This window comes from Lepeophtheirus salmonis, chromosome 4 (assembly GCF_016086655.4).
Source record: "Lepeophtheirus salmonis chromosome 4, UVic_Lsal_1.4, whole genome shotgun sequence".
In the NCBI taxonomy this organism is placed as follows: Eukaryota; Metazoa; Arthropoda; class Copepoda; order Siphonostomatoida; family Caligidae; genus Lepeophtheirus; species Lepeophtheirus salmonis.
Window position 1 is genome coordinate 51558579 of NC_052134.2, and position 25846 is coordinate 51584424.

At 33.1% G+C, this 25846-nt stretch overlaps 1 protein-coding gene across 1 annotated transcript; it reads right to left on the minus strand.

Annotated features, from left to right (window-relative positions):
• Positions 1 to 1993: 1993 nt before the first annotated feature.
• LOC121116185 (latrophilin Cirl) lies at positions 1994 to 25245 on the minus strand. Its single transcript, XM_040710425.2, has 8 exons — positions 25010 to 25245; positions 20103 to 20206; positions 5205 to 5415; positions 5025 to 5131; positions 4582 to 4952; positions 4217 to 4507; positions 3915 to 4149; positions 1994 to 3853 (listed from the first exon to the last, which is right to left on the minus strand). Exons 2-8 carry the CDS (start codon positions 20161 to 20163, stop codon positions 2244 to 2246), a joined length of 2886 nt encoding a protein of 961 aa, XP_040566359.1. The 5' UTR covers positions 20164 to 20206; positions 25010 to 25245; the 3' UTR covers positions 1994 to 2243.
• Positions 25246 to 25846: the final 601 nt, after the last annotated feature.

Sequence of the window (25846 nt, forward strand, 5' to 3'; positions counted from 1 at the left end):
GAACCTTAGGGGATGCTCCATAAGTTTTGAGTCATATTACATTTCTTATTTTCCTAGTGATCAACATTTATTGGCGTTTGCCAGTGAGAACATATACATAAGTAGTCATGAAAATCGTCGTCTAAACATCGACACAGTGTAGATAAAGGGACCAGAAAAAGACACACCTTTGTGCAAGGTTATTAAAAAAATAATAAAACAATCCTCTCTACAAATAGGAAATAATCTATTAAGAAGGCCCCTTTATTATTTTTAGGGGGAATGAAAAGGCCCATATCCTGTTTAAAAGAATAAGTCAAATCATATTAGACTCGGGGAAAAAAAGGAGATGTGAGTCGAAAAATTTGAAAAAATATTTAAAAAAAACACAAAGAAAAATCCTAGGGCTGGCCCTGCGTGTGCTCGTTTTCCTTTTTCGTTTATTGTTCAAGAAGACGTTGTGGTGTTAACAACTATAGTGATGAAAATTGTGTGTATTTTGGAAGTTTAAAAAAGAAACCGACAATCAACATGGTAACCCTAACAATTTGTAGAATGTTTTGAAGAAGAGAAGTTTAGTTGTCATGACGTTTCATTAGATCAGCTACAATCATATGTGACAAGGGAGGAGGGAAAAAAAGAAGAAGGAAATAACCAAGGACTTTAGCAAGAATTACTTCGACATTGATCATCATCTCTATTCAGCAAGGGTTTGTTGCTGAGTTATAATTGTCAGTCCTTGTTGGACTCAACGAATAATGGAGGATCAACATAGGGGGAATATCCCCCTTGCTCTTCTTTATTTCCTTCTCTACCTTCTGCTCGTCACAGCTGCTTGTTGTCAATCTAATGTAAGGTCATTAGAGCTAAGCTGTTCTTATCAAAAAAAAAAAAAAAATCAATTTGACAGGGTTCCCATGTGGGTTTTCGGATGCTTTTTTTAACATCCTCAAAATCCTACCGTTTAGCAACACTACCTATAACAGTGTTACCCACCAACGTTAATATAGACACTGTATTTGTTGTCGGCTTATTCATCCAATAATGTTCCTATCACTGGAAATAAGTAATCATGTTTATAAAGTTGACTGCAGGAAATCGAATTACTTCGTGTTAAATACTGTGAACGAGGCACTAGCACCTGTTCAGAACATTATTTGGTTCAGCTCAAATGATATTCTGTTAATATAACGAAATTTACACTCTATTTTGTCGTCAACTGTCGATGTTTCTGCTTTTCCCACTCTTAATTAGTGTTTTGAACGTTGATTTGTCGAATTTGAATTATTTCTTGTTAAGCTGTGAACAATTCCCATTCATTGAAAAATAATAGTTCCATAGTAGGGAAGAATACCTCCTGATTTCGGGCCTTTTTTCTGTTTCTTTTCGGAGAAGCGGTTACATATAAATAATAAACGGAATGACATGTTGAATAAAATTTCTCACACTATTAATTAGAGAATGGTTCAACTATTGAAAAAATTTGTCTAACTACCAAGTGATTTGGGGTATTTATTTATTTTCTCTTTTCGGAGGAAAGGTTGAGAGATATAATAATGATTTGGGTACATACAGGAGAAGTGGGAAAAGGTTTTTAATCTGCACGTACAAATCGAACCAAGTTCGAGTCCTCATATTTCTTTTGAGCTCTTTTCAACTACATAATTATGATATAAAGTCCATAGCGATCGTACTCGGCATTGTCCGGAGTAATTAGGAGTCGACAAACTTGTAGATTTGTAGATATTTTTCAGTTGCCCCTTGTATGCCATCCTTTTCTCGAGGCGTTTTTTTATGTTAAATTATGCATAAAACCTTTTACTTAATAGGATAACCAAATCCCTGTTATCAAAAGGGGGATTCAAATGTATCAATGGATATTCTTATGGAATTCGATTACGTCCATAGCAAGGAAATAGATGCATATTGATTTCCTATTTATATGAATAGAGAAATCTTTGCATTTAAATTGGATTTGTCAGGGCTCAGGAGTTTTAAAAAGGGTCTTACTCTATTTATTTTCTTGTGTACATAATATGAATGTATTTCAACTGAAAGAGGTCAATGGTTTACAATAGTATTGAAACATGATAAATATATATGATTTTATGTAATCTTTTAACAAATTAATTAAATAATAAAAATATCCTACTAATTGATTAATTATACATATTATGAGGATACGATAGGGGCTTGAACAGCTGAAAGAAAAATGGAGTTTGACTAGATGACATTGAAAATGTAGCGATAATGTAGTATCATGGCTAATTATCTGAAAGGGGATGGGCATATTGCATTCGAGGCATAGTGGCTAAGCCTCGAAGTTGTTGGCTATGAGCAGGGGGCTGAACAACTCCAGGACGTCCAATAGTTGTGTTCCCCTCATTGATATTGAGACACACAAATTGATTCCCATTCATTGTAGTAACTTGCACTGGGATTTCTTCCTCATCTCTGGTTCTTCTTCCATCGGAGTTGTTGGGTACAACTGAGGACTTAGTGAACATGGACCGTCGAGCAGGATTATTTTGTGAGTTCATGGAGGAGGCGGAGGAGGTATTTGGAGGTAGGCGAACACTTTGTGAGTGGAGTACACCACTTATTGTATGGAGAAGATTTCTCTCTCCAGTCATGAAATTTCCTCTTCGTATGAGTGGGCGACATTCGCGAGAGGAGGATTGTCCACTTGTTCCATCGACATAGTGGTTACTTACATCCTCACTGAGATCACTTATGGTTGACATCATATAAGTATCGCTTAATGGCTCATATACAATTTGTTGTTGCTGCTGTTGTTGTGCTGGCAGCTGAGGATTGTCCTCAATTTCCATGTAGATATGATTAATCGGGGATTTGGCACGATTTGAAAGTAGTTCATGAGGTTGAGCTTGGTTGAGGATGGTTTGAGATCCGGAGATGTTGGATTGTTTGTTATTTAATTCACCCGATGAGTTCTTTTTCGAAGCATTTGATGTAGGAGGATTTTTTTGCATGGCAATCATGTGCTCAAAAAATATTTGAGCTTCATCATGTTTATTACCAGCCGGATTTGAGGTGGCAGTGTTATTACCCGTAGAAACATTTAATTTTGGATTAACCGTATAAAAATTTCCTCTATCCCGTGTTTTATCCGAGTCGGGATCCTTATTTCCTTTCTTATGAAAGCATGGAAGACCTGAGTTCTCAAGAGCGGTTCGACACTGACGAGACACATGGTACTTTCGCCAGATTAAAACAGCGACCAAAAGGAGAAACAGAACAGATATTGATGAAATGGCTGCAGCAATAATGACCGTTATATTAGTATGGAATTCATTGTCATTGGAATAGACTGACTCCTGACTCTTTTTGAGAAGTGGGTATGCACCAGAGAGGTGATCATCTCTCATAAAGAGACCAAAATGAGTTAAATGATCACAGTTACAAATTGTATGCGACTCATTTGTGACAGAAATGATGCATCCATCATTACTCCAATTATTATTCGTGTAGTCCCAAAATACGCACTCAGGATCCGACACATTTTCCAATCGCAGATGTTTAAAGGTGATATAGACAGGCGTGGATAGGGGAACGTAGCTCCTAGATTTAGAACTTCCGGTTCTTCCAAGAGATGCACTCAATACTCGAGAATTGAGGAATCGAACACCTCTTCTAGGATCATGAATAGGCCTCAAAACCCGTTCAACGCCATCATACATGGCAAAAATGACGCGAACAGCACCGTTTTGAAGACCACTATGAAGGAGTGAGTCGGAACTTAGATCAATGGAATTACCTAGTTGTGCACCAATGGTATCAGCCTCAACAGTTTCAACAGACGGAAATCTTTGATGAAGAGCATTCCGAGATTGCATTACGCGAATAGAAAGCACTAGGAATAAAAGAGAACATGGTTCAGTTTTTTAAACGACAAAACAAGTCAATTAACTTACATAGATGCCTCGTTGGTTTGATAATGATTTTTTCTGATGTCACTGAACTTGCCAAGAGATATGCATTATCTTCAATTCCCATCATTAGTGCAGATATGGATCTTTCGACATCCTCTCTATCCAGATCCCTCCAACTTTGAAGGTTTTTGTAATCAAGGAGATTACTCCCAGTTTTTACAACGCTTTGTACTAATTGGGTGACAAGGGCCTCTTTATCTCTTGGATCCAATGTCCTCTAAAAATGTTGAATAAAATTATTGCAGAAATCGTTCGTGCATGCTTTTTAAATTATTATATATTACCTGAAGATCAAACTGAGTCCTTTCAGCCATATGTTTTAACATTTTGGATGACAAAAGTATATCTGGTCCAAACATGGAGCCAAGTCCAGAAAACTCGGAAAGGTCATGACCTATTTTAACAACAGAAGCTCCTTGTCGGAGTTGACTATCCAAGTCACCTGACCAAAGGGATCTACATTCTGCCAAAGAGGGAGTGGGAGTTGCCCAGCCCACTGTTGGTGGTCTAGACTCACAGTACCATTTGGCAAATCCAGTACTTCCGGGTGGACATTGAATAACTGAGGTTTCGCCCTATGTCGAGGTAAATAAGATGATTTCTATTAAGAACTGAACTACATCTAATAAAAAGATAATTATTTACTTACCGCACTCGTCCAATTCCAAAAGAGACCTCGCGCATGTGTTGGAGGACAAAACCGAGTAAAGTTTGGTACAACCTGCATCGCCTTTTCTTCAGTAATTTTGTTCTTCTTCGTTTTGATGGGTGGAGGAGGTATCATGGTTGTAGTAGTAGTAGAGGTTGTGGTTGATAATCCAATTGCACCAGACTTCAAGGACGGAACTTGTGATTCAGAGGAATCATCCTTGCTGTTGACTCCTTCATCATCTTGAGATATTTCAAGATGTGCCTCAGTGATTCCACTGAGATGGTTATTAATGGTGGACCAAGAGTCTGGAGCACTTAGAGGGAACCAACTGGGCTTAGGTTTTGAAGTGGAGGTCAATGCAGGAAGTTCTATAAAAAATAAAAATAAATCATTTTATTAGTATTTCAAAAATAGTTCAAAATCGACTATTAGTATTATACCTTTTGAGCATTGATATTGCACCTCAATATATTTAAAGGTTCCTGGGCATGGATCCCCGAATATGGCAGAGTCTACAGGGACCTCACAGTATCTCTTGTTACCACATCTAAAAATAAAATAAAATGTACGAAACATTAACAATAATAACTAACTTAACAGTTAATCTCATTTCTCGTTACCTCGCATTGATGACCCGAAGGGTTCGTGGAGATAAGCAATTCACGCTCCAGGCTGTGTTTCCTCCGTCATTGCACACAGTAATGGAGAATCGACCATAGTTGGCACGTATGATATCCAAATAAGAATTTTCTGGACAGGATATGTTAAGATGTTTGGATTCGCAGGCATATGCCGTCAAATATTCACTACTTTTTCGTTTGAATCGGGCCTCTGAAAGATTAAAAATACATCTCACAATATATTTGTTGAGTTCACAAAAAAATAATATTGAAGAAATATGTCAAATTTATTTTTTTAAATCCTACATGCTCACATACATACAGCAAAATATTCATGGTCATATGAATTCAATGATATATTTTCTTTCAATTTTTTTAGATGAGATGACCAGAAGAATGTTTAGTATAGTTAGAACCTCCATTTTATTTATGGAACTTTTTGTAGGCCTCCAATCATATGGCCTTTCAAAGACATCCACAATATATCAATACCTAATTCGGTAACTGTGAGGATACCTATTTGCTACTTTAATTTGCAATTTGATGCGTTTTCAAAGGAGTAATCAGTAAAATTTATTGATATAAATGAAAGATAATTTTGTGGAGGAATACAATAATATAAAATTCAGAGTCTATTTCGAGAAAAATAATTCTAGTTTGATTTTGTGTTGACAGGCTACTTCCTTATTTAAAACGCAGTGGAACTAGGTTGAGGAAATAGTTGCTTGGGGGGGGCGTAGTTTCATTCTAGAGACAAGATTTTAAAATTAAAATTTTCGAAGAAATAAAATTAGTTACTCTTATGTGTTGGAGTGGCGAGGAACGTACGTTTGTCGTCCAAAAATAGTTTGACAAAATATTTTATAAAATTAAAATAATTGCAATTTAGACCCAACATTTTGATTGGTACGATTCATGAAAATCAAGAAATTGATTCAATTTCTAATCTACAAAAGTTCATTTTCATAATTTGAAATTTGTAAAAATTATTTGAAGGCTAATAACTCCAGAATAACTTATACTAGAGAGCTAAAAATAACATCATCAGATCCGGTGCTATGCAAGAATAACAAATTAGAGAAGCTTGTACAAATTCAGTTATTTGAACCGGATTTATTCTGGAAAATCAAACATTTTTATGACTATTGCAAAATCACTAATAACTAATTTTTTAACCAACTAATCATCCACAACTATAAGATAAGATATGTCACTAATTAATTGGTATATCCTTTTGTATAAAATAAGTATTCATCAAAAACTTCTCAATGAAAAGTAATTAAAGATATAAACGAAATAATAACGAAGTTTGGTCTATTTGTTGTATGGTCTACTATCGGATATGATTTTTAAAATTGTGAATTAACTATGAAATAATAAATATAACCTTTTTTATTTATAAAAGAAAATATATCTTGCCTCACTCTGTATAATTATAGAGATTACGCATATATATTTGTCTAGGATGGAACAGACAGCAGTATAAATAAAAAAACACCACACTTTTATTAATAATAATGACTAGGAAAAGAGCAACAATATTGATAAACCTTTTTTTTTATTTTTGATATCTTTAACAGGTGTAAGAAATGGTTTTATATATAGTTTTACAAGAGAGAAGGGCGGAGAACCATAATATTTCATAATCCCTTCTTCCATGATTTGTACACCACAAGGTTTTATGTATTATGTATGTAACGACGTTACTACTTATTTCGTAGTTATTAGGGTGGTTTGTGCTTTCAACTATTTTCAAATTTCGATTACGACGCATGCCGAAAAGTTATTTGTTGGTAAAAAAATTAACTATTAGATATTTTACCGCCGGAACGAAACTGAACTGTTTTTGCCTCTGTTTTTTCTTTTCTTTTGTTTATATTGTCATTGAATGCAATGTTTAACTAGATTGGCACACGTTAGAGTGCAAAACCTCCACTTTAAATCACATTGAGTTATGTATCTGAATTTGTTCTAAAGTTATGGTCGATTATGATTTTTGTACATTTTGTGTTACCTTGACCTCTCAAATCAAACAAACAGGGGCAGACACCTCCCTTCAACTTTGTCGGCTGAGGCAATGGTACAACTGTCCTAATGGCCAGATACGGGGTTCAGCAGTTAAAAAAGGTCAAATTTGTGTCAAAATTATACAAGTATAAAATTTGTATGTAATAGAGACTAGGTAGGGTTAAAACTTATTGCTTTTGGCTAAATTGCTCAGAGTTGGTTTGTCACAGACACGTCAAAATGTGAACAAAAATATAAAACCATCGTTTGGGTTTATTTAGGTAAAGATAACAAATTGTGTTTCCTAATTAGTAATTACTTTCAGATTCAAAATCAAAAGTAGCCTTCTTTTGACAACCATAAAATGGTGATTAAAAAGGATGGGGGTAAAGGTTTCAGTGGGTAGATGGCTCGAAGAGTGTGATACTAGGGAGTAAAAAGACCGGAGTGATGCCCGCTTGGGGGTGAAAGTAAGATGGGGTAGGTGCCCTGTATTACTCCATAAATAACTACACCATGTTTTCACCATTTATACTAAGTTAACTGGATGAATAGTGCAAAAAGAATAAAAGTTGCAAACGTTATGACAGATAATAAAATCAGACGAGTTTTTATAAATCTTGGTCAATAGATTATCCCAGTCCACTAACCAAGAGTTAAAAACGTACAGTGATTCCCCACACTTTTCATCACTTCGAAGCCCCTAGGCGTAATTTTTTTATATAACTAACTATATAATTAATAAATAGGGTAATACTAATCAATTATTATGAATATGAAGTATATCTATAAACTTGCTTTAATTCACTTAAATCTAAATTATTAATTATATAGTGAGTTATAAACTTATAAGCAATTAAATTCTTCCCCCCGGGAGTATTATAATAATGTATATTCAACGCAACCTAAACAACTTGTTACATTACATTTCTTAACAAATACTAAATTGACCAAAAATCAATCAAAATTGACTTTTTTTAAATTAAAATATAAGGTTCATTCTATAACTGCAACTATAATATAAACCATTGGTGGTAATATACATTTTTTATTAATTGTAATCGAAATAAAGTAAAAAATAATTCATTTTTCAAATTCTGAAATGTTTGTATGAATTTTTTATTTACTTCGATTTTCATCTATCTAGTTCTTTTAAGTCGAAATATGGCACTGAACCAGTTTATGGTATAAGCTTGATATAAAAGGCTGTTGAGGTTGAAAGTTTTAATGGTCATTTTCGTGTTTTATGGCTTAAATAACAATAATAAATATGGGGTTCAGCCTGTGGGTACTCCAAGAGTTTAATTTTGTTGCATAGTGTAATTTAACGATAATAAATACTTGGGTCTAGAGATCCTAATCCTAGGGATTTATCCCAAGACCTTATGATATTGGCGTTACGTCAGGGAAGATTTGTAACAAAATATCAAAATCTCGTTATTTATTTTTACATGCAACAATAATATATTACTTTCTTTTAAATTGTTTTCATTATTTCTTCAAACTTTGTTTTCAACTCTTTCTCGTTTCGTCTGACTTTATCTGCATTTATACAATATATTAGAAAGAACGGTGGAACATTCTAGAACTGGCAGCCTAATATAGCCTAAATAACGAAACTTAAACATTGAAAGGTTCATCAACGATATGCTTAAAATCCATAAAGAAAATGATTTCATACATTTATCAGCAGATATGATTGAAGGTGAAGAAGAATGTTGAAATATAATGGATTCAAGGTGACTGTAAACTATTTATATTTTCTTGAGATCTTAGTGTTGATTCGTAGGATGTATTTAGGGGGGTTATCTAGGGATATTATAATATGCTTGGGTATATAATTTTTTTGATAACATCTAGGAGCCCTACACAACTCTGTGAGGAGCCCCAGTTAGGAGTCACTGTCCTCGAATAATGAGCTTTTGCATCCGTGGTATTTCTCAGCAACTGACATTACTTCCCCAGTAGCTGTCATTAGTGTTGTGGCAGTTCTTATTTATTCGGGCCAGGCTAATATTTGGACCGGTCCTTTGGACTGTCAGGACTAGAATGATTACAAAAATAAGAAATAAAGTTGAGTAACGTCGTCAAGGATGGATCTTTATAAGTTTTTATGACTGATGTGCAGGAACGAAATGGACTGAAACGATACTGTACTAGACGGGACTTCAGTCTTTAGTCCTAAATAGTACTTCCCAAGGCATTACCTGTAATCGAAATTCATAAAAACATGAAAAAGAAACCGCCCTACTCCCCATATTAATACTTTTGTATTCAATAAACAGAGAGAAGGGGTTGAACAAACCCCTTATTAGATAAACTCATTGTTTTGTGTTTTTGGCCCCCCCCCCTTATTTTTTATGACTCATATTAAAGACAAGGGGATTTACATACATATATGGATAAATGATTGTATGTTTTACCAACACCACCACCACCACGATTCGAATCCTCCACCCACCCACACAGGATTGTCTCTGCTGACAAAAGACCCAAATCATAACAATAAACAACATGTTTTGTTTATTGGATAATTTTATTTATTTTGTTCTGTGGTTGTGACAACGACATGTAGTGAATGTAATGATGATGGCAATATGTACAAAGATATTACAAAGTCCTGGAACTGACATAATCATGATGATTAGGGGAGTCGTCCTTTCTGTGGATTTCTCTCATTTGGCACGATGCGTCAGAATCAATGGATTGACCTCATTTCTTGAGAGAAAAAAGGGAGTTAGATGGTGTAGATAGATATACTTTAAATGGAAGTATTAATTACTATTAATATACAGAGTGGCGGGAAATGAATTTAAAAAAGAATCAATGAATGATTTGACAGCTAAAACTTTAGTCTTTCTTATAATGCTTATTTTCTTGGTCTCACTAATGACTTGATCGTACACCCTTTGATTCCTTACTTAATGGTGGACCTGTCCACGTCCATCTCAATTGAGAATCACCTCTGGGAAATCGTTGGGTAAGTGATCGTCCTGTCATTGAGTTTCCTCATGCACTTCCAGGAGCTCAGGAGAAGGACTGGTTATCCTTGAACAAGATGCCCATTCCCATACAGACCAGAAGAACCAAAAATTATGCAGCAAGAATATGGCTGACTTCCGGCCTGCCTCCATGTAGCCCTCCTCCATTCTCGACCTCAATGTCCTCATGTTTTGTACAGTTTTGAGTGGCAAAAATGGACAATTAAGCTTTGAGGTGTAAATCCATTATTCTTTGTCGTGGTATTTATACTTCACATAAGTCACAACCCCATCAAATACATTTTTCTATTTGCAATGTTTTTTTATGGTGAAATATACGTACAAAAGTTTCACTGATTAGCTAAAACACCTCCATCCAGTCAACAACAGAAGATTTCAAGCCTATTAAATTTTCAGAGGAGAAGGGGGGTAATACTGTTGTGGTGAAGGATATTAGCTTTGCTGAAGTCTCAAAGATGACAGGGATCAACAGGATTTGCTCCAGGAACACTGCGACGAGAGTGTGTCTAAGGATATTTGACTTCTTAAGCTCAATCAGCCTGAATCTGATGGATTCTTTTGTCTTGAGCTATGTGTGTCTGCATGATTATGTTTTTTTTGTGGGGGGCAGGGGAGAGCTTGGATTTTTGGGATTGAAAAAAACTGAAAATCTTTTTCTGCACCAAAGAATGACATCAAAAGACCTTTGTTTTTTTAGAGAAGAGATCTTTAAATTTTTTTATCTTCCAAATCAATCATTTTTTCTTGTTCAAGACATAACAACTTGCATTTCGGGCTACATCCTCCTCGGGCACCCCTGAAAGAGGTCTTCACACCATCTAAAAAAGTCCCTAATCAACTACACCGTCCTATATTTGAGGAGTTTAGATATAATCTATTTTAGTTTTCAGGGCCGTTCAGGACACAAATTGAGGCAGTTATTGAGGCCAACTGAGGCATCATTGAGTGAGATATATTTTTAATGATTGCATCTGCTGATTAGTTTTTGTTTTTTTTGCATAAATTTTAAGAAATGACCATTATAATTTAAAGTAGATAGAACAATATCCCCGGATTTCTTTGATATACCCTGTAGATAGAGCAAAGGGGAGAAAATTTTCTCCCATACCCCCTTCCTCATTTGGAAGCCATAAAAAAATCCAAAGTAGTGTGTGTGTATGTATAAGGGATCCATAAACAAGGAAACGAAGAAGTAATATATAAAAGTTATTCCCAATGCCTCATTTTTGTATTTTGGTTTCCTAACTAAACCATAGTAATAATAACAAAAAAAAAAAAAAGAAGAAGAATCAACTTCCATTTTTAGACATGAATTCCCGCCTTTTCTCTTTTTACTTCTCTTGTTTTTTCTTTCTTTCACTTTTTACTTCTTCTTTTTAAAGACACAAATAAATAAGGAAATTGGGAGGAGGTGAATAAAGGTAGACAGAGAAAAAAAAAAGAAGATAAAAGACAGTAGTCATTGAATGTAGTCAAGAATGGGTTCAAATTGTATGTTCATTGAAGACAAAAATAACCGTTGAAAGGTCCTCAAAATGACTCTTTTGAGAAAAGTGGAGATAAAATAAAAAAATAGGGGGCCGGGGGAGATCTACAGTATAATATCCTCACTAAAGAGTGTCCCTAATTAGATTTGCAGAAAGTATGACCCGCCTGTATGATAAAAAAATCGACAAATCATATGAATGTACCTAGTGTGGTGTCGGTCCTAATTTATTTGATCTTACGAACGGTCCTAAACTGTCAGTAATTGGAATTTTTCATACAAATATTGATGAGCTATTAAAACAAATAAGATATACATACGTATATTAAGAATATTGCACATATCTTGCTAAAAATATTCATTTTCTCATAATAATGTAATATAAAACGAAGTGAACATATTAATACTTAGTCATATAATTTATTCTATCATTAACTGAGTAATTTAAAAAAAAGGAAAAACACTATATGACGTCACGAGAGATGGATTTTACATTCTTTAAGGACCAACAAGGGGGACTTGACTTGACTGCGGTCTTCGGTACAAAATAAGGACCGACACAACATTAATGGTAACCATAACAATTTGAATAATGTTTGGGAGGAGAGCGGATTAGCTGAAGGTACTTTTTATTAGATCACTAGGGCTGGCATATGGGTGAGCGCGAGTATAGAGTGGGAGCGTGACATATAACACTATGGAATAAAGTTATTTATAAAAATATACTGCCTATAATGTTATAATTTTGGACAATATATTATAGGACGTATTTCTTCTCTAAAAATGAGAATCTTCTGTCTTTTAAATAACCCTAGAGATGTGTGTTAATACATACAAAAATATTTGTTTTTTTAGGCATTTCCAATATTAGTTATATTGTACAAAAGTAGGTAGTTATTTATTTAGAGAGAGAGAGAGAGAGATGTTAGTTATCTCAACAATAATTTAGTGAAGATTGAAAAAAAAAGAAAAAAAAAAGAAAGAAAGAGCACCCGCAAGAACCGTTTTTCCTTTTCTAATAAAAAACTGCTATTTATGCATACTTTTTTTAAACTTTTTGCTCAGCTATATAAATTAAACTATTCAACAAATTCTATGGTTTCTTCTCACTTTTTACTCAATCTCTTATTATTGAATAATTATCAAACTACTTAAGGAGGATAAAATCGAAGGTTAGGATTAAATGAGTGCGAGGCTAGCACGGATAAGTTTCGTCTTTGTCGGGAATGAATGAAGGTAACATCATTAAAAAAAACCCGCTCAGATTATCAACCACAAATAAACTCGCACGCAAGAAAATACTTAGAATTTAAAAATCTATCCCAAATTGATACATTTTTTAAAATGTACATTGGATTAATTATTATGGATTGAGTCCATTAAGGGCTAAAAAAAGTATTTTAACACTCACAGGGAAAGTGAAAAATATAAAAAAACTCTTTGGATCTTTTTTCTATACTATGTACATCCAATTCCAAGACAAAAAATGGGAGAAAAAATATCTTCTTCTGCCTTCAATATGTAATAATATATAATTTCCCATTCTACCTTAAAAACTACCTGTCCAGATAGATATTCGTATTATTACTATCGTGATTTTGATTGTAAATATACCCACTATATGAAGATATGTGTAGCTTTTTACCTTCCATAGAGGAAAATAGATGGAAAATATGTAGAGATTAGTGATGGGAGAATTACTTCGAGCCTGGAAAAGGAAGTTTAATTACCGATTACTTCTTTCTAATTCTTATGTATTACCATCTACTACTTTTCAAAGATATGAAAAAAAAATATTATGAAATATTTCTGTCAAGATAGAGAAAACAACTACCTGAATTTAAGACTTTAGTCTTATCTTATATCTATATTAATGAAGCAAAGTTTGTCTGTCTGTACGCATATCTGAATTTTGTATTTATGAAGACGAGCTACGGGTACACTCTACAATATAAGGTGCTCCATATCATACACATATTTTGATCTAAAAAATACGACTGTTGTCGTATTAATGAAATATTACAAGCAGGTGCATATATGTAGCATCGAGCGTGAGTAGAGCGTGCACTGTATATAGTGATCCCTGATAAACCACATATCATTTTTGATTTAAGAAATAAGAATCAATAAAATATTGCAGGTGTGTGCATGCATAACAATAACACTGTTTCTGTTTGATTTTGTTATTTGCCTCATTTGTGTATCATCATTTCATATTCAATTAGATAGTACGTTAAGACTTGAATTAAATATAAACATGTTATATTTAATTCAAATAAATTTTGTTTGTTTGTATTAGTGACCGCTCTAAAGACATAAGTACTCATCAGTCATACCAACATATTAATGTTTTTTTCTCACTCTCCGATTAATATTCTTACATTCTTGAGGCGAGAATACGTATGTATTGATATATTACAACTATTGAGTGGTTTTGTGTGCTCATGAAAGACGTAGGGTAGTTCTAAGGATTTCTTCGGGAGTTATCTTCTATACTATAGAAGCAACATTTGTCATTTAGCCGACACCTAATTACTCCGGGCAATGTCCGGTACTAATGCTAGTATATTTATAAAACTGTTTTTTGTGTTATCACTTATGGAATCCAAAATGGGCGAACATATCAGTCTGAAATTTAGCAAGTAGACGTGTAAAATATCCAAGTATTTTCCTACCACATTTTTTGGGTGCCTCCAAGGTCATTAAAAGGTTATTTTTGATCTAAATAAAACCTTATTCTCCTTCTCTCTTTTTATATCTCTTTCGTCTCCCATATTCCCTTTCCCTCTCTTTCTTTCTAAATCCCTCCCTCTCTTTTCTTCTACCTTCATTCTTTGTTTCTATTCTCTGCAACGCGAACACCCTTTGCTAGTATATATATTTATAAAATAATTAACTATCAAACAATATTTGGAAAAAAAAAGATATCGAAAAATATTAAACACAAATGTGTTCTAAACCAGTGGTTCTCAAAAGGTGTATGCGTACCCCATGGGGTACTTAGAGGCACTCCAGGGTATACTTGAAATAATATTTTACAAGTGGTACATAACTCAAGGACTTCTGCAGGAGGTGGGCTGAAGGGGCTGCAGCCCCCCACAATTTAGGATTTAAAAAAAAAAAATGTTTAAGATTGAATTGAATTTTCTGTGAATATCTTTGGAGTTTTAAATTTTTCTCCAAAAAATTTAATATTTGAAATTATTTTTCGAAAAATTCTTTAATTAATTTGCAAATAGTAGTAGATTTAATTTTTTTTCTCAAAAAAATCTAATTTTTTTGGGAATAGCTATGGATTTTCGACATTTTTTTCGAAAAAATTTAAATTATCCAAAAACTAAAAAAATTTAATTTTTGGATTTTTTTTTCTAAACAATTCCCCCCTCCCCTCCAAAATATAATCCTAAATACAACCTGTGACTGAAGCTAAATATGTTTTGTGCTGGCTTACCAGTTTTACTTGGGTTAAATAATTATTTTAGAAGTTGTACTTTACTATAAAAAAAGGTTGAGAATCCCTACTATTAACTCTTGCCGTCGGTGCAGGAATTGCTATTTTATTTCAAACAGTCTTGTTTTTTAATTTTAGTTTGCTAAGTATAAATGGAAAATATTGTTGCTAATTATAGTTTAATGCATATAATAGCGTATTAAATTTAGTTTAATTATTTATTTCATTAAAAGTAGACTGAAATGAAATTTATATTAGTTTAATTTATCTTAATCTATGCAATGATAATCAAAATTAAATTATTAATTACGTTGATTATTATGTATAATTTAATCAATTGTAATTCTCAAAAATATACAGCAAAATTATATTGTTAACTATTATTTAAAGTGTTAAAGAATCGGAAATTTTTACTAAAATAGGCATTGGGATTTAAAAAAAAAAATGTTTCATCACTAGAAGAAATGTTTAACAGATATACTCAAATACTGGTCTTTTTAAATATTTATTCTATTCAATCCGTGCAACAAATAAATTAAATATTTGGAATAAAATATTACGTGAAAGGTAAACAGTTAATATAGTACAGATAGCGAGTTGTCCCTGACGTCACAAATTGTATTCATAATTGATTTTGACAGTGCAATGCTATCTTGGGGCCCATAGTGGATATTTTTACTACATAAGATGAACGAATTTCAAGGATCAGTTTGCTTTAAAAATCAAAAAAGACTAAACACCTGAATTGACTATTAGTTGATGTTAGGGATATTTGAATTAAATCAAAGAATGAACTGTCTTGATGTATACGATTAAAATTGTTTTGATGGATTAAGGACGAGAAAAATAGGATAATTTTTGGACAAACATCTTATTCTTTCAATTTTAATCTTTGATTTTGATACAGCAAAGTTTTTCTGTCTGTTTGATTGTCTGAGGAGGACTCATTTTTAAAAACAGGCAGTATAGCTATAGTTCAATTCGTAGTATTAAAAATGAAAAAAAAGAAGAATTGTACATATAAAAATATTCAATGGGACTTTAAATGAGGTTAATCAATAAGTGTGTATAGCTGATACTGAGTGCGTCATATTAAAAAAAAAACTGGAAAAAGATTATAGTTTTTTTAGCGTTTTTATTTTCAGCTTTTATTCTTATACAACTTGGTTGACCGACAACAAAAAACTGACGTCATATGAAAATGATCTATTGCGATTTTATTCTGATATGCCTCCGAAAATCGTACGGTGTGCTCCCCTATTTTATGACTATGGATGGTTTGGCTCACGAAGAAGGCATTTTTTTGCCACTTCTTCATTCTGCTTCAAAGCAAATTAGTCTTTTATAGGAATTATAGTTCATAGACATTTCACAATATATATTGCAACAAAAAGTCGTGCTATCTTATCTTTACTACTATTTTGTTTGTACAAAGATAAGCTGAAATGTGATCAAAATGGGTTCAATTTAGGAGGAACTTGACCACTTGATTTATTCTGTTATTTGACGTAGACTGAATAAATCGGTTATTATTCTACAAAACTTTAATCATACAGTATTCGATTTTCCATTTTTTTGGATAATTTAACATCTCAAATGAAAACTGATCACATTCCATCAATTGGATCCATCTCAAATATTTGCACTCAACTTCGCTTAGCATGTTTAATCCCTATTTATGTAGACACAAAGAGAAAATTATATAAGGCCTTGAATGACTTCTTTGGCCTACATACAACGATTTTTATTTTTTTGCAAACAAATATAGAAAAAATGCGAGGTATTTAGTCAAGTAATCATCAATGATCTCTCTCACAAAGCATTCTACCTTGAATCTCACAACCTCCACTTCGAAAATAGAGAAAAAGGCTCAAAAATAGGGATAGGTTGAAAATATATTATTTTCGAATCGAATAAACACGGGTAATTGTTCTTCAGAAAATATCGGAGTATTTTTGTATATTTTACATACTGATCAGTAATTGCTCACAGGCTATCTGTTTGTGAATAATGTAGACGGATGCTCCGTGTACGAGGATGAAAAATAATTAGTTGAGCTACTTAGCCACAATATCACCATTCTTCCCAAATGTTGGACTTCAAGCTATATCAGAAAATGGCGAAACGTGCCCATTAGTACTTGAGGGATTTCATTGGTTAGCTACGAGAATACTTTCTTGTCTCCCTCGCTTTTGAGATACTAGAGTTGGATGACGTTCATTTATAATATCCCCTGGTGACGTATACAATTTTTCTTCCCTTCGCAGAATTCCACTTGTTATTAATTCAATTAAAAGGGTAAATAAGTCATGGAGGCTGTGGATATATTTGTAGAGTATGAATATCAGTGAAACCCTCCAAAGCCCTAGCGGACAAAACAGTTGTCACTTGATCGCTTTTTCATAATTGATTTCTCAACTTGATTTAGATATAGCTTTTATGAGACTTTTCTCAATTTAATAGAATGGATATTAAGAGCTTAACATCAAGATCTACATAAATAATTCGAGGTAGATGAATCAATGAACAGGAATCAGTGGTGATGGAATCATAGGGGCCAGAGAGTATTTTTTTCCAATTTTAATTTAAAAAAAAAAGGATATTCGTTCAACTTTGGGATCCAAACAAACTTAACTCTAAAAAGTTTTTGTGTTGTAAAAAAAAATATATATATATATATATTTGTCAAATTGTCAATTTATCAAAAAAAAACCATTCTGTCAAAATGGTCAAAAAATCCAACAACGGGCCCTACAAAAAAATATACCTACGCCCCTATTCCCCCTCCCCACATAGGAGTCTTTGAAGTTTTTTTTAAAGGTAATGCCATATAATTGTGTTTCCACCTTTAATTTAATTAGAATGATTCTATTCGTACTTTATATTTGTTAATTTATTATAACTGTTTTATATCAATTGAAAGAGGTACCTAAATAAATGGTGGTTATATTTAAAAAAATAGAAGTAGTCATGTTCAAATTCTGTAATAAGATTTATTTGCATTTTGGGCTTATATTGACATTTTTTGTATTTTCGACTTTTATTTACATTTTTAGGTAGAAAATCTGTATTAATGCAATAGTCCCATAGTAACAACCTTGATTACACACTCTCTAAGTATTTCACTACAAAACAAGATATCTATCTCTGTCTCTTAGGTTCCTCACCCTGTTTATCCTATCCATCTTGCAACCAAAGCTGTTGAAGTTTTTACAATCCATTTTTTTCTCTATAAATGTTAAGTGTATCTATTTTGTTTTTCATTACCGATAAATTACTCTACGGGAAAACAATCAGACTTTATTGATGTTTATTTGCATATTTAGCTTATTGTTTATGCATTATTTGGACATCACTAGAGTAATCAGCATATTTGAAAATAACATGTATTTATAAAATAAATTGAAAATGAACGTGGGCACCCTCACAATTTGAGAAGAATTTTTGAAGGAGAGCAGCTTAGCTGTGATGACATTTCATTAAATTAGCTCTGAGCAGCTATGGGATGATGTTAATAAACACACACATTACTGCTATTGTCGATCCTCAATTCTACTCCGAGTCCAACAAGAACTTAGACATATAACTCCACAACAAATCCACAGTTGTTAACTTTTCCCCTTCCATGATTACTTAATGTTTATATATTCTTTCTTTAATAATAAATGAATATGATAACAGCTTATGAAAATGAAAACAACTATTCATGTAGATACTTCAAAAAACATGGATGCCCTCTTTTATTATCATATTATTTTCATCTATACTAAGAGGCAAGAGGAGAGGGACTTATTGATGTTGTGAGGATTTCATACACATGATCTTTGGATGAACAAGGAAGGAGATACGGTAGAAAATCTCTCGCGTTTCATGTCCTTTTTGTCCTCAGGGCTTTATATGAATCCCTCAAAAACAATGTTTATCTTAATTGATCAAATAGTAGTGAGAAATGTTCAAATAACAACAACAGCAACTGATTTTCACAGTCCCTTGATAAAACAATAACTAATGGATGTTTTGTTCGTATAATGTGTTGTGTATGTCGGTTCTAATTTAGGAATGTTCGTCTCCTCAAAAAATAAGAAAAATCGGTCATTGATTACGTTAGGAATAACTTTTATTTTTTTTTTCATCTTCATCAAAACATAAATATCCTTATTGTACTTTGAATTTTGGTTAGCAAAGCATTGCTTCGAAAATATTTTCTTTTTGGACTTAAATCATTTATTTGATCACTTTCCGATTTTGTTAGATTGCCTTTTGACAAACAAAAAAAAAAGAGCGGTCTATCATTTTAATGGTAGGTTTATTGTAACAGTTAATTATATGAAGAAAAAAAAAGTGTTTTGGCGAAGAAAAAACACGGTGTATAACTACAAAAACACACTTTCTACCAACAATTATGGGGCTGGAAACTTATGTTTTGGGATTGTTTCTCTGCAGAGGGGAAATGACGACCTCACCACATCGATGGGAGGATTGACAGGGCCATATAGTCTGGAAATCTTTGACGACAACATTCCTCCCACGGGACAGAAGTACTGAAAATGGGTCTTCCAGTATTATAATTAACAAAAAAACACGACCAAAGCAGCAAAAAAGGGGCTGAAGAAGAATCCCATTAAGGCCATGGAGTGGTTGAGCCGGATCTCAATATGGACCAAAATGGCCTGTAATAATTTATAATCGATCGAAAATTCGGGGAACCAAAACTATGGTAAGGCGGTTTAGTATAAAAAAGCTATTACATCTTTTGATAAATAACTTTGATGGCTTCCTCTACGAGTAAATGCAGATATCTACCATTTGACTGCCTTTCTGTGAAATTTCGGAAATATATAGTAGGCCCTATGGACACTATTTGTTTATAAAAAATCTACAGAACCTTTATTATTTTTTTAAGAATGTCCCTATTAGGTTTTATAAAGATGAATCCATAAATCTGTTCTTACCTTCTTGATCTGAAGATATTTCTACTATTAAAATCAGGAGTAGAAGAAAGATTTCCCTCATGGTACATGTGTAGTCTAAGACTCACTCTAAATCATCGTGGAATCTGAAAAAGAAAAAAATAACTATAGTATGTAATTTAGTATATGTGTTGAGCTAACACAAAAACTATCCTGAACGAAAAGAAACCCCCCAAATATATACAATACATGCAACCCAATATTTCAATCAATTATAAACTTTTTATTCAATTTCTGGTAGGAGTTGTGATGGCGAGCATGATTTTGTTGCTAATAATTTATGTACAATTACCAAGGTCTCCCAAGGATGAATCCGACTAATCATTATGGATACAAATTGAAGGTAACTATTAGTTAAAGAGTACACATGAACAAATCTCAGTCTCAACTTTGAATACTGCCCAATATTTCAAAGACATATTTTGGACAATTATAGGCTATTTGTTCAAATTTCTGAGATGAGTTGAGATACACAATAATACTAAGTATAGGTTTCGACCTTCATTTGATTTATGATAATTAGTTAGGCTCAGATCATATGACCCCTTTCCAATACATATCAAACCTATCAATTGTTAATTACTTCATTGTGACGATTTACAATGCCTACTTTCATTTGCAATTTGCAGTCCTACCAAAGGATGGTTCAGACAGATTTAAGGGGTATCCCGAGGATATGGGATGGAGGGGCTGTAGCATCCTCCAAAAAATTAAGAAATTTTGGTTTTTTACTAGACAATTTTTTGGTTAGGATAAAAAAATCTTACGCTAAATAGGGGAATTTTTTTTTTTTGAAAGATTTATAATCGTAAAAAAAGGTCATTCAGGCAAAGTATGCAGAAGAATAAAAAATAAATATTTAATATTTGAATTTTTTCCAATGAAAAAAAAAAAAAAATCTTGTGAATAGCAAATGGAGTTTTGAAATTTTTTTCATAAAAATTTAAATTGTAATTATCAGATTTTTTCTGTGGATTTTGAAAAAAAGTCATCCTCTCCTACCAGACACCCCTGGATTTATTGAAAGTATTTGACCTACATTGTTCGTTGGAGAATAAAAAAATATATTAAGTCTATACTCAATTTTGTGAGGAAATCATTCCAGGTTCCTTTTGAGTTGACGGGATCATATATTTGCTTTTATTTGATAGAATTAAAAAAAGGAAGTTTTAGATAAAAATCTTGCTTAATATTTATAGGATTGATTTTGAGTGCATTAAGGGAGAGAAAACACTCTGAATGAGTGATCTTTTAGTTTAATTTGTAGATAAATCAGAATGCTCCTTGTTGATATAAATAAGCGATAAATATTCGTCAAAAAGTACATTCAAAATAATTAACCCAGACTCCCTTTTGATGTGAAAACTCATTCTAACTTGCTTTTTGTTGACGGTCACATACTATGAGAGTAATTCAAGACATGATTGGTATAGTATGTCACAGCGAATCGTGAAATGAAACTTTGGAAAGCTTTCATTGACATGAAGCAGTTCCAACAAACAATTATTGTCAAACAAATTTATTCATAAGACATAGGACAACTGAGATGGAGGTCAAAAGAAATCGTGTCTTAGCGCTTCTTGACACGGTAATGCGTTATGACGAGTTCTTCCGCGTCATCCCCTGCTCCAAAGGACACATTAGCAGGATTAAAAGGCTGGAGAACGACAACAAGAGCCTTGAGAGTCGGGTACTGTCCGTACTTATTTATTTGGTCCAGTCCAGTCTTACAAACGGGCCCGTCAATCCTGGGAGCCAGTCTTTAAGAGCGTCTGCCCTTTGGACTGTCAGTACAAGAACTTATTCATAAAAAAAAAGAAGAAATGAAGTTGCTAGAAACACGGAACTGTATAATTCGTTTGGACTGAACTGGATTACAGTCTTGAGTACAAAATAAGGATCAACACAACACTACTCAAGAGGCCAAAAAAAGCCACAAGTTGTGTGAAGACAACTTTAAGAACTTCTGGCAATGGTCAATGTGGCCTCCCTCTTACTAGTCTGTAACCCTTTTGACTATGATATCTGGGGAGCCATCGAGAGGAAGGCCTATGCCACCTCTCATGTGAATGCCCTGAAGGCTGCCAAGGAGAAGGAGTGGACTGACATGTCGTAGGAATACGTGTGGAAGAACTGGGAGGCCTTCAGACCTAGGATCGAGCCAATGCAGATTGGGATATAATTATTTATAAAATTAAAATAAATATATAAAGTCTCATTCTCTAACAATTTGTACTTTTTGAGAATCTTGATAAAGTTAATCTTGGTAAAATAGTTGGTTCCTACTATGTACAACAAGGAATATTTTTGTCAAGACGAACGTCAGCAACAACGAATACAAAAAGAAATTATATCTATTTTTAAATCTTTCTTCAAAAAGGAAAAAAAAAAAAATAACAGAGGGGTTTATTATCATTCGTATTGTTGAGTGTGGAATCACAAGGATAGAGAAACAGAGAGAAAAAAAATACAATGTTTTTTCGTTAAAAATAGTCATAAACGGGTGATGACAAAAATTCTTTTTAGTTGCTGCTACATTTGCTACTCCTTGGTAGTTTAAGGTATGTCCAGAACACAATCACCTCAATACAATACCCAAACTATGTAGATTATAGGGGTATGTCTATTCTAAGGGGTGCTATTTTACAAGTTTGTTATTGCTTTTTGGCTCCTCTGATCCCTCTGGTTGTAAAAGTCAAATTATAATTCGTCGACCTATGTCTTCTTTAATTTTACAACGCGATTGAGTTATTTATCACACGTCCTTTGATATTTATTGTATCTCACAACCTTTCCTTTAAAAACAAATAGAAAAATATTCCGAAATCAGATCTATTAGAATGGCGTAGGATTAAAGTAATTACTAACTGATTTTAGACGTTTCTTTCTCCTACTTTTTGGAAAATACTTGAACAAGCTGTCAATTTTTCTTCTACCCTTGTCCTTTATTTGTATTATGTCATTACTATTATTCCAACAAAGAGAATATAAAGGCTCAAAATCAGACAATTCTTCCCTCCAAAATTGTTCACAGCTCTTAACTCCTATAGCTCATTAGATTTGATCAACCAATGAGCAACGTTCAAAACACGAATAAATGAGGGGAGAAAGTAGAAATATCGACAGCTGACAACCAATGCAATGCACATTTATATGTTAGGGATTGAACGTCGTCGTGTAATAGATGTACACCAATTGCCCTTTAATTGTTTGGTAGATAAATTAGACTGTTTGTGAGGCGGTCAGTACTACTATGAATTGAGATTAATTTATTTTTGTATATAAATATGATTAGATAAAAAACTGTTGGTATTAGGGTGACGTTGGGGACAGTTGCCCTGGGCTCTGGACTTTAATGTTATAAAATAGGGGCTCACATTTTATTTTTGCTTCAGACCCTACACACAGTAAAACATATTACATTATATAATTAAAAGAAAATGAATGAAATGAATAAAAACTAAAGTTGTACCATATTTGCAAAACCTGGACTCGCATCAAATCTGAAAAATTGGTTCGTCGAATACATCAGACTGCTTGGAGAAACTTGTGTTATACAAAAAAATAAATGTATGAATATTTTGGTATTGACCATATTGATATTTATGGAAGAATAAGTATGAATTTGAAAGAGGGGGATTAATAGTTTGAAATTCATTAATTTAAGAACCAATTATTCATAAATCTTTACTATTGATATTGTAAAGAAAATTGTATTTCATTTTAAGTCGATTTTCAACATGAACTATTTCACCTAAATATGACCAAACATTAAAAAAAAGTTCCCATACTCTCCGGACAAGATGTTAAAAGAGAACTTTGAATCATTCTAACACGTGGTCGGATAAATATCGGTTTAAGGGTTGGGCAGAGTGTTAATAACGCTTTGAAATGAGCAAGTTTGAGGATAAAATATCAATGAATTTATATATTTTTTGAGATCTTTCTTTATCTGAAGAAATACAACTATTTTAAGATAATTTTCAACTTTTTGTCTCATAGAAAACCGCAGATTTTATTAATTTAATCAAAATTCCCATGGACAGGATTTAGTAAGAGAATTTGAACCCGCAAAAAAGGACAGTTGGTCACTTTATATTATGTAAACTGTGAATTTTATACTATTACCCAAAAGTTTTTGAGAATGAATAATCATAGAAGGATGATTATAAAAGTGAAATCCAGACTGATTGATGATGTACACGATTTAAATGGGGATATTGCTCTAAAACAGGGACACTATTTAAATGATGTAACTTCTGTGGGGCACATGTACCCTCGTTCACCCCTTTACCGGCGACAATTTCTGTGCAATATGCATATATATTTATAGATATACAAGTTTCAAATTCCAAAAGAGTCTCGTTAGTAGGGGGTCTGTGATGTGAAGAGGATATTGATGATGAAACATGAGAGATTCCCTCTGTGAAGGATTCCTTAAGAGAGAATGGGGATTCAGCACTCTTTTTGTTTACCCATTTTAATATTTTTATTATTATTATTCGCTCTGTGGTTAACAAATAAAAGGGAGAAAAAACAACCCCCTCCTCTCCTCTCGTTCTTCACAATATATGTATGTATGTACAAAAACAGTAATTACTGAGCCTCCAGGGCAAATTTCTGACCACAAATTTAAATGTGTCCTACACCTTCCAGCCATGAAGTTTAATTATATGGTTACAGCGAGAGAGAGACGACTACATGGTATTATAATAATAACCAGTTGGAATTCGGTTCTACCATTTTATTTCTCTTTCTACCATTCCCCTCTTAAACCTCTCCACATATTTCTTTTCCTTTTTCTCTTCTCCTCTTTTTTCACCATTTTTCTTTTTGAATACTAACGTTTTTCACAAATTATTTATTCAATTATTAAATGTACTACTTACGTATAAAGAAAGGCCCAAAAGACTCTTGAGGAGGAACGTTTAGATAATAATCACAGAACCTAGCAATACAATCGCAAAGTGTTATAGAGTTCACAAATGAGAAGTTAGAAATCCTCGTTTCTCTTCTTTTTCACGTCGACCCACAGCTCAAAAAAACACGCAAAACAACGGTTTGCTGAACGAATAATAATACCTGTTGCTCACAATCACTTCTACTCAAAGACTAAGTTCAAACTACACACAATATTATTAAACGGGCGGGTCATTCTTCTTATTATTAGGATGTACACGCACTCATAAATGACTATATGTAGTATGAGGTAAAAGAGCCGCATAGGTAGGTAGTGGTATAGGTATAATTTCCCCCCAAAATACTCAAAGAGGTAAAAAAATATTGGGCAGGTAAAGGGAATTTGAAATTTGTATTTATAGAGGGCGCTAATGCTTATCATTGAAGGGTTAATACATAACAAAAAAAGTGGGATTCTTGTTGGATAGAAATAAATATAAAAAAGTAGCAAATTCATCAGCTGCTCCATGTAATAAATATTATATTTATTTGCAAAAAAGGCTTGACAAAAACATCAAATAGTGTTTTGATCGCAATGGTTTTTAATAATAAATTACAGACAAAATATATTTGTATCATCAAATGCCAATTCCATTTGAATCGAAAATCCCATAGTTTAGTGTATTAATCTAGAGTGGAGCAAATATAAGTTCCCTCCACGACGCATTTTTAGTGACTCTGTCCTAGGGGAAGAGGTTGTCATCCAAGATTTATCAGAGGATGTCATAGGGTAACCCATCAAATATTATTATTCCACAAAATAAGTA

Bases quoted from the DNA above. Each gene is read 5' to 3' on its own strand.
- LOC121116185 (XM_040710425.2), bottom strand. From the start codon at position 20,163: ATGAGGGAAATCTTTCTTCTACTCCTGATTTTAATAGTAGAAATATCT. The intron at 5,416-20,102 runs GTAAGAACAGAT...TTAATCTTTCAG, and splicing joins AATATCTTCAGATCAAGAAG to AGGCCCGATTCAAACGAAAA. The intron at 3,854-3,914 runs GTAAGTTAATTG...TTTTATTCCTAG, and splicing joins CAAACCAACGAGGCATCTAT to TGCTTTCTATTCGCGTAATG.